This window comes from Carya illinoinensis, chromosome 6 (assembly GCF_018687715.1).
Source record: "Carya illinoinensis cultivar Pawnee chromosome 6, C.illinoinensisPawnee_v1, whole genome shotgun sequence".
Classification (NCBI taxonomy): Eukaryota; Viridiplantae; Streptophyta; class Magnoliopsida; order Fagales; family Juglandaceae; genus Carya; species Carya illinoinensis.
In genome coordinates this window covers 34,401,708-34,414,402 of record NC_056757.1, presented here as the reverse complement: position 1 = coordinate 34,414,402, position 12,695 = coordinate 34,401,708, and the positions used below count along the sequence as shown (strand labels likewise).

The 12,695-nt window shown below is 35.3% G+C and overlaps 2 protein-coding genes across 2 annotated transcripts; both read right to left on the bottom strand.

Moving 5' to 3' along the window:
- Window positions 1-1,212: 1,212 nt before the first annotated feature.
- Window positions 1,213-2,651, bottom strand: LOC122313841 (elongation of fatty acids protein 3-like). Its single transcript, XM_043129112.1, has one exon. It carries the CDS (start codon window positions 2,358-2,360, stop codon window positions 1,560-1,562), a length of 801 nt encoding a protein of 266 aa, XP_042985046.1. The 5' UTR covers window positions 2,361-2,651; the 3' UTR covers window positions 1,213-1,559.
- A 2,225-nt stretch (window positions 2,652-4,876) lies between these two features.
- LOC122314324 (protein RETICULATA-RELATED 1, chloroplastic-like) lies at window positions 4,877-10,173 on the bottom strand. Its single transcript, XM_043129828.1, has 8 exons — window positions 9,578-10,173; window positions 7,911-8,075; window positions 7,696-7,788; window positions 7,508-7,623; window positions 6,843-6,941; window positions 6,448-6,753; window positions 6,153-6,317; window positions 4,877-5,482 (listed from the first exon to the last, which is right to left on the bottom strand). Exons 1-8 carry the CDS (start codon window positions 9,887-9,889, stop codon window positions 5,200-5,202), a joined length of 1,539 nt encoding a protein of 512 aa, XP_042985762.1. The 5' UTR covers window positions 9,890-10,173; the 3' UTR covers window positions 4,877-5,199.
- Between the last annotated feature and the right edge of the window lie 2,522 nt (window positions 10,174-12,695).

The window sequence follows — 12,695 nt, the reverse complement described above, 5'->3', positions numbered from 1 at the left end:
TATATATATATAAAGAATCTCCTGTATTTAATACTAATCAAGGTACGTATTATATATCTATGCCTACATGCAACATTATATATTAAGGATATATAGGAGCGACATTCGAGTAGACAATTCGGGTCGGCAAATGTTGGGGACAGTAACGGGACAAAGTGCAGTTATATACACATAGGGCCACCCAATAACATGCAGCTACTCATGATGATGATGACCACACACATTGTTTTTTATTTGGAATGTTAGTTTGGATCTGCGTAAAATAATATTGCATAGCTGGGACGTTGGATCGGTAGCTTGCTTGCTAGCTAGGGCAAGGCCTTACACGTACTAACACTCGCTAAAAGGAACCGCGCGAGAGAGATCGATTCAGATCATCAGCGTGGGCTAGCTGCTTGGTTAATTTGCATATATTAACAGATCGATCAAGTTAATTGCAGAAGTAGTATAGTATATACCACTCGCTAAAAGGAACCGCCCTATAGAGATCGATTCAGATCATCAGCTAGCTGGGACTTGCATGGATTAACAGATCGATCAAATTAATTGCAGGATGAATATTGGCACGCACAGAAGTTGAAGGAAAAACATGACAATTGGTTACAGTACTTATAAGCTAGACACGCACGTACACGTACACGTACATGCATGCATCATGTGGCTAGTTAATTATATATGACTAAAAATAAATAAATATTTATAACGATTTATTTGTAGTAAATCACTAGGTATAAGCTATTTACGATGAAAATATATTTATTTTAATATTAAATTATTATTTTCATAATAATATAAACTGATGACAAATAAGCATGCCATGCATTTTACTAGTACTGCAGTGATATATATTTAACATGACAATATTCTTTTCAGTATATTATAATATATATAAAAGAAATTTTTAAGGTTTGTTTCGTTATATAAAATTAAATTATTTCAAATCATTTCTTCTTATATATATATAATCATTACAAAATTTTTAAATTATTACATAAAATATAATAAATTACAATTCAATTTTTTTAAATTTTAAAATAAAAATAATATTAAAAAATTATATTATAATAATATTTTATTTAATTTTCAATAAAACACTTTCTTTCATCCCAATTACAAAATTGCATAATAGACGGAATAAATGCTTGATAAGTAGTGCAAAGTACAGTACAAAATAATCATATTAGATCAACTGAATTAAATAGTACGGCAGGATGACTGCAATTACGTAGGTAGGTTTATGAATATTATATGCTCTCAAACTAGTCTTACATAAATTAATAATTAATCAATCTTGGCCGTCGCTATCTTCTATATATGAATGATATAGAATAGGAAAATTTTATGTGCAGTCATTTTTGCGAACTCTTTTGTACACTCCAGTGATATGATTGGTTATGTATTAAAAAAAATTAATCCAGCCAATCATATCAGTGGAGTGTGCAGAGAGTGCGTAAAAATAACTGTACGTAGCATTACTCTATAAAATATTATACGTACCCAAGAGAATTTTATAAGACCATGATCTTCATGATGCTATTAATTACGACCACAAGTGCGTTTTATTCGTTCTTCGAGTTGGCATAATTCTTTGCATGGAAGTCTAGGAAGAGAGCCAAAAGCGAAGAGTAGAAGACAGTATTGAAGCACCAGCCCCAGACTCCGCTGCAGCCTGACCCTGTGAAATGGTAATACAGCATCATACCCAGAACCACAAAGCTAGACAAAAACTGCGCAATTTGACACTCCGTGAGCAGCCGCTTCCATCTGGGGCGCACCCCGAGTACACAACACAAGTAGTAGGCGTACATCAGCACATGCACCGACGCGTTGGTCACGAGCACCAGCGGAAACATGGACTGCGACGTTTGTAGCCATATGTAGCACATGATCACGACAGCTGCGTGGTGGTAAACGTGGAGAAAAGTGAGTCTCCTGGTCGAGTTGCTCACGATGATCAAAAGGGTGTCTATGAATTCTAATATCTTGGAGAGGTAGAACATGTACGCCCAGAAAAAAATGGGCCCGTTCGGTGGGGTTTTAGGGGGTAGGCAAATGACCCAGAGCAAGTGAGGTGCGTAGGAGAGGGTGGAGACGCTGCAACCAAGGGCCATGATGAGGGAGAAGACCAGGAGGACGAGGTTATGGACTGCAGTGATTGATTTGAAGAGGCTCGGCCTGATGGGTGGGAGAGGGAGGCGGGATAGAAGGAAGGTGAGGAAGAGGTAAGAGAGGACGGTGAGAGTGAGGAAGAGAGGAGAGGAGCCAAGGGTTTGACCCTGGGTCCATGAGAAGTGGAAGATGATTGGGTGTTTAACGAGCCAGTATTGAAGGGCTGAGGAAAAGTGGCTCATGATGATCATGTACGTGGCTGATCTTTCTCACACCCCCGGCGTAATGGTTGGTGGTGGTATGGCCGTGGAGAGCAGAGGACAACCAGGCCAGCCGGGCCGGGAGATTGAGGGAAAGATGAATTAATTTGGAGCCATGGAAAATAGAAGGTTTTGGATTTAGGATCTGGCCAGACAGGAAACTAGAAGGTGGGGGATTTCAGATCATTCGTGGAATAGGTTTAATTAATTAGGTTCTTCGACTCTTCAAGAGGCGCTGCTGCCATCTCATGATGTTGGTCTCACGTACTACAGCTGTCATGCAGCTGCTTCAGTCTCTTTTCAGGTTTTGGTCTGATACATTAATTAGTTTCATTTATTCCAGTGCCACCTAATCCTTCACCACTTCCATACATGGAGTCTCAAGGCAGCTTCTACTCATCAAAATTTATAATATGAATTACACGAACGGGGAAGACAAACATGATCATGATGATGAATATCATGAGTAAGTTTGTCAATATTTCAAGTGCGCATGATGCCATGTACGTCATTTATGGATATTGTTAATTTGGAAGTGTACATTAATTTTGATCAGGACATGATGAGTTTGTGATTTCATCCGCTTCCCATCCGATCGATGATCTTTTTGTAGATATCCTTACCCATTTATTTAACAAAACAATTAAAGCCATATATTTATAAATAGAATTGAAACAAGACATGAACATAAATTACCTATTTTTGAGCTGGTAGCCAGACCCATTGGCCAGGTACTTCATTTCAATTTATTATAATATCAATTTAAGAACTGTTCGTGTAATTATTTACATGATCTCTAATGATCTCGTGTTTATACAAATTTTTAGGGATTGTTAATTCTAATTTACTACAAATTAAAGGTACTCAGAGAAAAAGGACTATGAAAGTTCGAATATTCTTTGAGTTGAATAGACCTAGAAATTAAGAGCAAAAGTATGAAAGTTTCAAACTCGATCTCTTTCATTATTTTGCCTTTTTTCACATGTTTCCAGACGTCGTGTCATATATGAAGAAAGGGTTCCTTTCGTTAATTGTAAAATTCATGCTTGTTCTACTTGACTACAAAGATAGAGAACAAGTTGAAGGTGTGAACATCATTTGATCAGTCGAATATACCTGGAAATTGTGCAAAAGTATGAAAGTTTACAACTAGTTCCCTTTCATTATTTTAATTTGTCTTTTTCCTCATATTTCCAGGCATGAATAAAGGGTTCCTTTCGTTTGTAAAATTCATATTTGTTGTTCTCAATACTCGTCGATTAAGAACTTTAATTACAATTATTTTTACGTATTTTCTATATCATATTTTTTTAGTGTACATAAAAATATTTCCAGTCAAATAATTTTGTTGCAAATAAAAATTTTGGTCATGTATAAATATTTGCAAATAAATATTAGTCAGAAATATACATATATATATATATATATTTGTCTTAATTATTTCTGGAGAGTTTGGCATTTAAGGAGGTGATCTTTTCGGAATTTCGTGACGAGTACTATATATTATATGATGTTGATTGAGGTAATAATTATATCCTAATTAATTTTCAAGATATGATATTCTCTATATATATTATATGTAAGTACTGTTTATCTAATCATCAATTAATATTTTAATTTTTACTCAACGATATTAATGTTAATTCTATGTTTTTTAATCTTATAATAACCTAATGGCTAGCTAATGTAATCGATCGGTTTCCTTCTTCCTTTATTTTTCGTTTGGCATTTTTCTTAAAAAGTTGAAACTTCTTAGAGCAATTAATAATAATAAAAAAAACCCATGTCTTCATGTATGATTTGTAGAGTTGAAGAGAAAAGTATTAAAAATAAATAAACGGACAGGGTGAGTTTCTCTCATAACATAGTGGATTGTTATCTGTCAGTCTGGTTTGGTTATACAAAATCAAACTATTTCATCTTATCTAATCTCATATAATCATTCTAATTTTTTTTAATTTTTATACAAAATAAAATAAACAATTCAATTTTTTCAAATCGCAAAATAAAATTAATATTAAAAAATTATATTATAATAATATTTTATTTAATTTTTAACAAAACATCTCATCTCATCTAAATTATGTAACCAAATGAGGCTTGAATTCATCTATATAAAGTATGGTTTGACCAAGTAGAAATGTATAGCTTTTTTCATTTTTTTTAATGCAAGAGGGTGAAATTTTCCAACTTTTTTCAATATAATTTTGTACATTTATAAGGAATACGATTGCTCTTACCTTTTTATTATTATTTTCACGGCTGCAACTCTCACCTTATTTTGCAGTATTCTCCCAAACTAATGAATTTATAGCTCTTGTGGTTGATAGAGCTACTTTAAAACATTTCATGAAAGGCATGCATGCAGTACTTGGTCTCTAAATCCTTCAAGTTCGTGGGTTAAATGCCATGCATAGGAAATGTTTATTGAACCTTTTGTTCATAAACAATGAAATCTCAGAACTACATGCACCTGATCAGAACCTAGCTATTAGAAAAATTCAAGATATTGAACCTTTTCAAATCTTCACAGAGCGCTGTTATACAATATGCTCATTTAACGAAGTACAATGGTTCATTCAAGGGAAACCAAAAACTATATATATTAAAGAAATCATCCCTGAAAAAATTTATTCTCGTTATAGTACTCATCGAGTTCAATCTTTAATTCCCAGCTGCCCAACGCTCTATCGGTCAAGAATGAGCTTGGGGAACACTAACTCCAAGTAGCTCTTAACTTTCTCAAATTTGATGAGCAAGCAAGCTAGCCACGTCTTTGTCAAATGGCAAAATTCGACAATGATGGTGATTTTACATAGGAAAAGTATGCTCAACTTCTTGTCACCTTCTTCCGGACTATCCTTTTTCTCCAAGCTTTAGGAACCGGTGGCTCGCCACCAGCAAAAGTGTTGGCATTCCCTTGTTTGATGCCGAGGAGCCCAAGTCCAGAAACAATGGCATTCTTTGATATAAACCATTTTGAAGATGGCCTATCAGCATCCTCAGAAGGCCTGTTGTAAACCTTCAAGAGACTATCTGAATGAACCAGTGGATCTGCCTCTACTCCCAGCCAAGCCAGCCTTGATCTCTCTCCTAATTGAAGGTTCAAAATCCTGCATACAATCACTAGCAAGAGTTAAGAGATTGTACATGCTCTACACCCAAGACTTCCATCATCTATAGCATAGAGTAGGTGAATATTAAGAGGATATGTCAAAGATTGGAACCTAATGGCACCAGTCCACCACTTGAAGCAGGAATTTAGTACTAAAAGGAAGCCTACAAAAAGTGTACAACATATGCATATAGGTACCTTACCGCACTAGACAAAATTTTCATAAAAAATTAGGAAAATACGTCAAATTGAGTAGTATATTTATGAGATTGATAAGAAAAATAAATCAGATATCATATATACTTTGTAAAAGAAGAAGAAAAAATTAAGAATAAGATACCATTCTAAAAACATGATTAAATTGGTGTAACAGCTAAAACGACAGTACAAGAGAGGCAGCTACAGTTAGAATATCATATAAGTGAAAATATTGACTATATTGTATTGATAATGTAGCGAAAGTCCTGAGAATATAGTATCAATTAAATGAATTATAAAAATGAAAGGAAGAGGAAGAGGAAGAGGAAAACTCCTTAAGCCTTGGAAAATGCAAAAATCCCTGTCCGTGTACCAGCATGACGTCAGTTTTATTTACCGATAAATAAAAAATAAAAAAAAACAATCAGTTTTATTCATGATGGACTATTATACTAGTGAAAGTAACACACCTCAAAGCTGTGCCAAAAAACAGTGCCACTCCAATGACATCAAAATGGTTGCTTATTGCTCTATCAAATCCACATAACAGCTGATATCTGAGATTTGCATAAAGACCAAGAAATGCACCATAACCAAGTGCACTAGTACTCACGGTTGGAATTGTAACAGATAACCTGCCAAACAATTCACCCAAACTAAATTACTTGGACTAGTTCATCCAGTCACAGGCGGAGTTATTTTCTTCCTTCTGCTAGTGTGAAATGAAAATAGTTAAATGGAACATGTGCTTTTAGACATGCTTACCTTCCCTCCTTTTTACTGACCAAAAGGTTTGATAGTGCACCTTGTACTGCTCCAGCAGTTAATCCAACTATAGATAACTCTGCAGCCTTGTAGAAAAACGAGTGAATTCTCTCTTGCAAATCAAATTCCCGAAATGGGTAACTCCTTTCAAATATGTTGTTTGGCAGCTTCTGTAATGTATTTTGCAAATCAAATTGGAATGTGTTACCATATGAACGACAAGGAGCAAGTGACCAAACAACAATGGCATTGCAGGTTGCTACGGTGAGCACATTAAGGAGTGCCAGATCCCATTCTTGTTTTATCCTACAACCATCGTAGAAACTCATCATTTAAGCACATTCAATGAGCATATGTATATTTTCACTTCCCTTTCCATTAAACAAAGCACACACCTATCTTTACGATTCTTAAACTCCCACCACACTGAGCAACCAAGTGTAGCAGCCTGCTCCAAAAGAAGCTTATATAAGAAGGCGGGGTCTGCAATCATCCTGTGCAACAGAATAATGTAAGTTTAGATAATTAATTCGAGGGCAGACTCAAATCACTTACTGCTAATACACCAGCAATCAACATTAAAAATGGAAAAAGAAAATCCACTATTCAGTTGTTAGAAACATTATTGAGAGGATGATATAAAGACATTTTATCTACTATGCTATTGTGTTTACATTTGTGGTAAGAATTAGTCATCCAGAATGAAAAATCCATTTTAAATGCTTCGTTTTCTTCAATTATGTACCTCTGAAGCCACTTTACAGCCCTCTATTTACCACCTTCCAAACTTCCCAGTAAAACAACAATCAATCAATCTCTAAGGTGATAGAGGAAGTACAAGATATTCATATCTCATTGTCATTCTGGCTGGTGGCGCAGTTGGTGTTTGTTAAAGAATTGGAGCTCATATTATAAAGTTCCATTTGTTAGTCTGTCTTAATACATGTTCTTTGTCTAAGAATTGGAGTTCACTATTATAAATGTTCTAGATTAAACAAGATTAATTTGTAAATGTGGCAATCGATTATGTGTGAGATCAAAGAACAGTTAACAAAATCACCTGCCAATAAATGCCCTTGATATTCCTTCAGGAAGTGCTCGAGAAATAAACCTGGTTGTAGTTGGCCTGGCATTGATTGCTAGGAATTTTACCATTTGAGCAGAGCTAACCAAACCCTGGAGGCAAAATTCAATTGGTATCCAGAGATAGAATTCTTCGCCAATAGCATGCTTAGAAAAATAATATACCATTTCATAAGCTTGGCGAAATCCAGAAGGCAAATCCATCATTGTCTTCTGCCACTCATTCAATACAGCATCTACAAATTTACGATCAAAAAGCTGGTCAAAGGCAAGAAGTTAGAACCGCATCAGAAGATATCAACATTAACAGCATTAGAGGACAAAAAATCTAATCTACTCAAGGAACATGATTTTGTGTTTGCATGTAACAGAATTTTAACCTCCTCAAGAAGTCTTCGTCTCCTAAATAGACCTCCTTCATCTCCTTCATCGCCATCATCAAAGTCATCAAAGTAGTCGTCATCATCACCATCATCATCACCACCATCACCACCACCATGATTTATTTTTTTCCCAATATCTCCACCGCCTCCACCAATTGCAGTCTGCAATTTCAAAAGCATCAGCCATCTTGGTTCTTGCACCAAACACAGAATAAATGAATCATAATATAATTAAACCAACTCAATGTAGAAATATTCAGTTAATTGGTTATATGAATGAAGAACCTTAAGCCTGCGTTCTCAGACCTATATCACACTCAATGTGCAATAAATAATCACATCTATAAACACAATGGTTCCCCTAATTATTATTTTTTTATAGTTAATAAGAGAATTTTATTCCAAGTAAATAGGCATAGCCCAAGTACACAAGATGTATACAAGAGAATACACCTAAATACAAGCTAAAACAGAACATTAAAAAAGTTCCCATCCCTTACAAGATTCTTCACCCAAAAACTTAAAAGTGCTATAGAAAAACTCCCTAAGTTCCCCCATAGAGCGTTCACTATCTTCAAAACACCTTCCATTCCTCTCCAACCATAGGCACCAAAATAAACACAAGGGGATCATCCTCCACACTGCTGCACTGACTCTACTCCCCTCAATACCTTGCCAGCAAGCCAAGAAGTCCACCACATCCATAGGCATCACCCAAGCAATGCCTACCCTTGCAAAAATCTCATTCCACATCTTCATCACCACTTCGCAATGAAGAAAGAGATGGTTAACAGATTCAAGATTCACCATCCTTCTTACACATATAACACATATAACATCCTTCAAAAAGTTCCCCTAAAATGTCTACATGAAAAAGAAGTTTTACAAATTAGATGATGCCAAACATCCCAATTTCGCTAGTTTTAGGCACAACAAAAAGTCCAATGTCACCTGAAATGAAATTTGCATTCTTAAAACAAATGCGAATTCATATTATGTAGTCCTGGACCAGTAAACCAGTTCCTGATGATATGGTATAGTGTTTGAGAACTGAAATAAAGGTTTCAAAAACTGAATTCGGCCAGTTCCATAATTCATCTACGATAGTTGGATTGCTGTCAATTTTAGATGTATGGAAAATCATTTTGTTTCATGTTATACCCGATAGGATAACGATAACATCTCCAAAGAAAGGTAACTTGGCAATCCAATAAGCCTAAAGTCTTAAAATCTCAAAAGGCAGTATATGTGCACAAAACAGAGCAGGTTATAATGCTAGGGACGGCATAGGGGATATTTTAGTTAGATAATAAGCCCTCAACTCCCATAAAAAAAAATCCTTTCATTCCAATGCCAAGAAAACTAGGAGTTTTACAAAAACTATATTTGCTTTCTTCAAAATTAAGAGCTTAACTGAAGCGAAACAAATACTCAAGAGCGAAATGCCTTCAATAGGCCGTAAATTATAACATTTCTTCAGTGATTTTTGTTCACCCCGAACTCCCAAAAATTGCATACGGTTCTATCAAGTCTCCGCTAAGGTTCTCAAATTACTCACCATCTTCAAGTTTTACACAGTTTCTCACCAACCAACGTATGAAAGAACTCCAAATTATAATTCTCGAGCCAATAAAGTACAACAAAAAGGGACGGAAAAAGCATACCTCGGGACTAGACTGGGATTGCTTCTTAGACAAATCTAGCTTGCCCTTCTCCAACGTAACCGAACCCAACGAACCGTACTGTCCCTTCATAACCGGACTAGCCATCACCTTCGAAAATGCCAGAGGCGCCGCAAAGCACCGTTCCAACAGACCGAAGGAGTCCCCTTCCAAGAAGGCCAAAGAAGACGAAGCAGAGCCCTTGACCACCAGTCCCCTCCGTGATAACTTACCGGCCACCGGATGCGCAACCGGCGAAAAGGGAGACATTTTCTCTGTGGGCATAATTTGGGCCGTTTGAAACACATGAGACATTTTCTTGTTCTTTCTTTCTTTGCTTTCTATTTCTTTAGGATTGAAATTTGCTGCTTGGATAAAGAGAAAATTAAAAAATAAAATTTTCTCACAAGAAATACTGTTAGCGGCTCTCTTTCTCTCACTAGGGAGGAAGGGGATGAGTGTTAAGAGAGAGAAACGGAGAGAGAGAGAGGTGGGATTTGTTTTGCTCAAAAGCAGGTGAGTTGACTCGGGGGTCGTTCGGGTGAGTAGACTCTACACTCGGGGCCGATTTGGTTTGCTGTTTTCCATGGACCGGGCTGGGGCCAACCACCATACTATATGGTTACCGAAAGGTCATTTAACTAACTTGCCATCAACCGTCGGTCTTTTCTTCTTAGAAAGAACGTGACATTCCAACGACGGAAATGCAGATGCTGATATGCATATGTATTATGTGGCATGAGTTGTGCTACAGGAAGCCCCTGTAGTTCACGAAATGCTCGAAAATGAGTCAAGTTTGAGAGAAAAAAAACTGTAAAACAAAACAAAAACAAAAAATTTCATAATCATTTGTCTTCCCTCCAGCACTTGAGATTCGAGAATCCCTTTTCATTCGTGCTGCCTTTCTCCCATAGTACTGAGCTCAAGCCCATCGCCAAAATGAAGGTAAATGATGGGAACATTCAGAAATTTGCCAGCACTACTCATTGATTTTAATTTGTATTAAACTGTAACTTGATTTTAGAATTGATTGAACATGCAATGTGTTCTTCAAGTAGTGAAATAATGATTAAATACACCTAAACTGTTTTCCTTTTCTTTTTTTTTTCTTTTTTTAGAGACACTTAAAGTTATTGAATTGGCAGGCTTTGACAAAATTGACAGATTAAAACTTGAAAAATATGACTGTGCTATTTTTTAGGATAGTGTTTATCATATTGCTTTTGGTATTTTTGCAAAACTAATAGAGGTCTAAGATGAGCTTTAAAGCATCAGTTTATGTTGGTTTTTATTAATAAAAGGTGTTAAGAAGTCCCTAAAGTTGGCCTTGAGAAGTTTTCTTAGAGCCTGCAATCAAATCTCTCAGACAAATTTTTTACAGAAGCCCTAGAATTTTCATCAACTAAGGAATAATGTTGGTCGCAATTATCTGTTTTTCTTATAGTACTGAAAAAAAATATATCTATTGCATGCGCTCTATCAAAGAAAAAGAAAGGAAGAATAAAAAATGAGGGTGGTCTCTAGTGAAATAACGAAAGAAAGTAAATAATTCAATCTAACTGAGAGTAAAATAGACATTTCATATATGAAGACATGAAGGGTACTGTGCAATTCGCACTTAATGATTGTTGTGCTTTATAGAATTTCTCTACGTGGCATGTTCTATGAGTCAGATGCATCGGTACTTCTAGAACTATCCTTACAATTATGTCCATGTGTTTAGGAAAACATATCGAATTTTTTTTACAACAATAATATTTTAGCTGAATCTATGAGTACTGATACACTTACACTTTATTTATTACTGTTTTATTATTCAGCTTTTTTTTGCTTTTTTTATTAAATTTGGATTAAAAATATCAAAACATGATCTTCTTGCATAATTTAAAAGAAAATAAATTCAATCAACTAATTAACGCAATCATGTAATTTAATTAAATTATAAATTATGCTAGTTGATTGAATTTATTTTCTTCTGAATTATATAAGAATGTCATATTCTAAGATTTTCAAGTTAGATTTAAATAGCAAAAGGAAAAAAATAGTTGAATAGTAAAATAGTAGTAAAGGAGTTGTAAAGATATCATTATCCTTATTCTATTATTGAGTTATTATGTAGAACACATAATTCATATAACTTAAATTGTAAGATTAATTTATAAAAAAAATTTTCTTTCAATTTAAATTATACCAAACAAATCGTGTATGGCATAGAAGCCATAAGAAACTTAGTGGAGGGACCATCAGAACCGAATGGTCCTGGAAGGTATAAAAAGGCTTATAGTACAATAAAAATCAAGAAGCCTAGATGATGGGTCCATGGGTTATAGAGGAACAGTCAATAAGAGTTTGAAAAGAGATATACATGACACCACCTTTAACGGAAGGATAAAAACAACAATGAAGGATACGATTATTCAAAGTCCTAAGTCTTGATCCATTCCAATAAATACTGAATAAGATAAGTACAGCAAACGAGTCTATATATATAGGTAATATTTGATAATTAAGGAGGACTCGAATATAATCACATCTTAACTAACTTAAGTATCGAAGTGTTTTGCAGGAGGAGCCTCCCTCACATTTCATAATGGAAGATTGGAAGTGAGACACGTCCTTAACAATTAGAATGGCATGGTAGTACTCGTTAGGTTATTTATTCCAAAAAATCCATTAATTACGTGTAGTTATCATCTCATCTCGCACACAAAGGATAATTGCTTGATTATGATATTGAACCAAAGGATGATTCAAGAAAAATTATTCTATAAGAGATTTTTTGCAGTTTATCTCAGCTAGGATTACAAGGGTCAAGGGTGCGCGCGACAGGCCGGAGTCGTGGGTTTCATAACCTTTGAGCAAGTGAAGTGGTCGAGACATCGAGTTATTCACTTGCTCGGACTCTCTTGCACGCCTGCTCGAGTTGTGCTAGAGTTTGATCCGTTTTGGACTTATCATTTAAGCTGATCCCCTCAATTTAATCATCATATTCATTTTCGGAGGAAAACAAAAGCTGTATGTTACTTGGAAGCACTTAAATCCCAACCATACTTATGCTTTGTTAAGAGGAGACGGACATCATGCAGAAGAAGAAAAGCAATCTAAAGATTCATCATTGAAG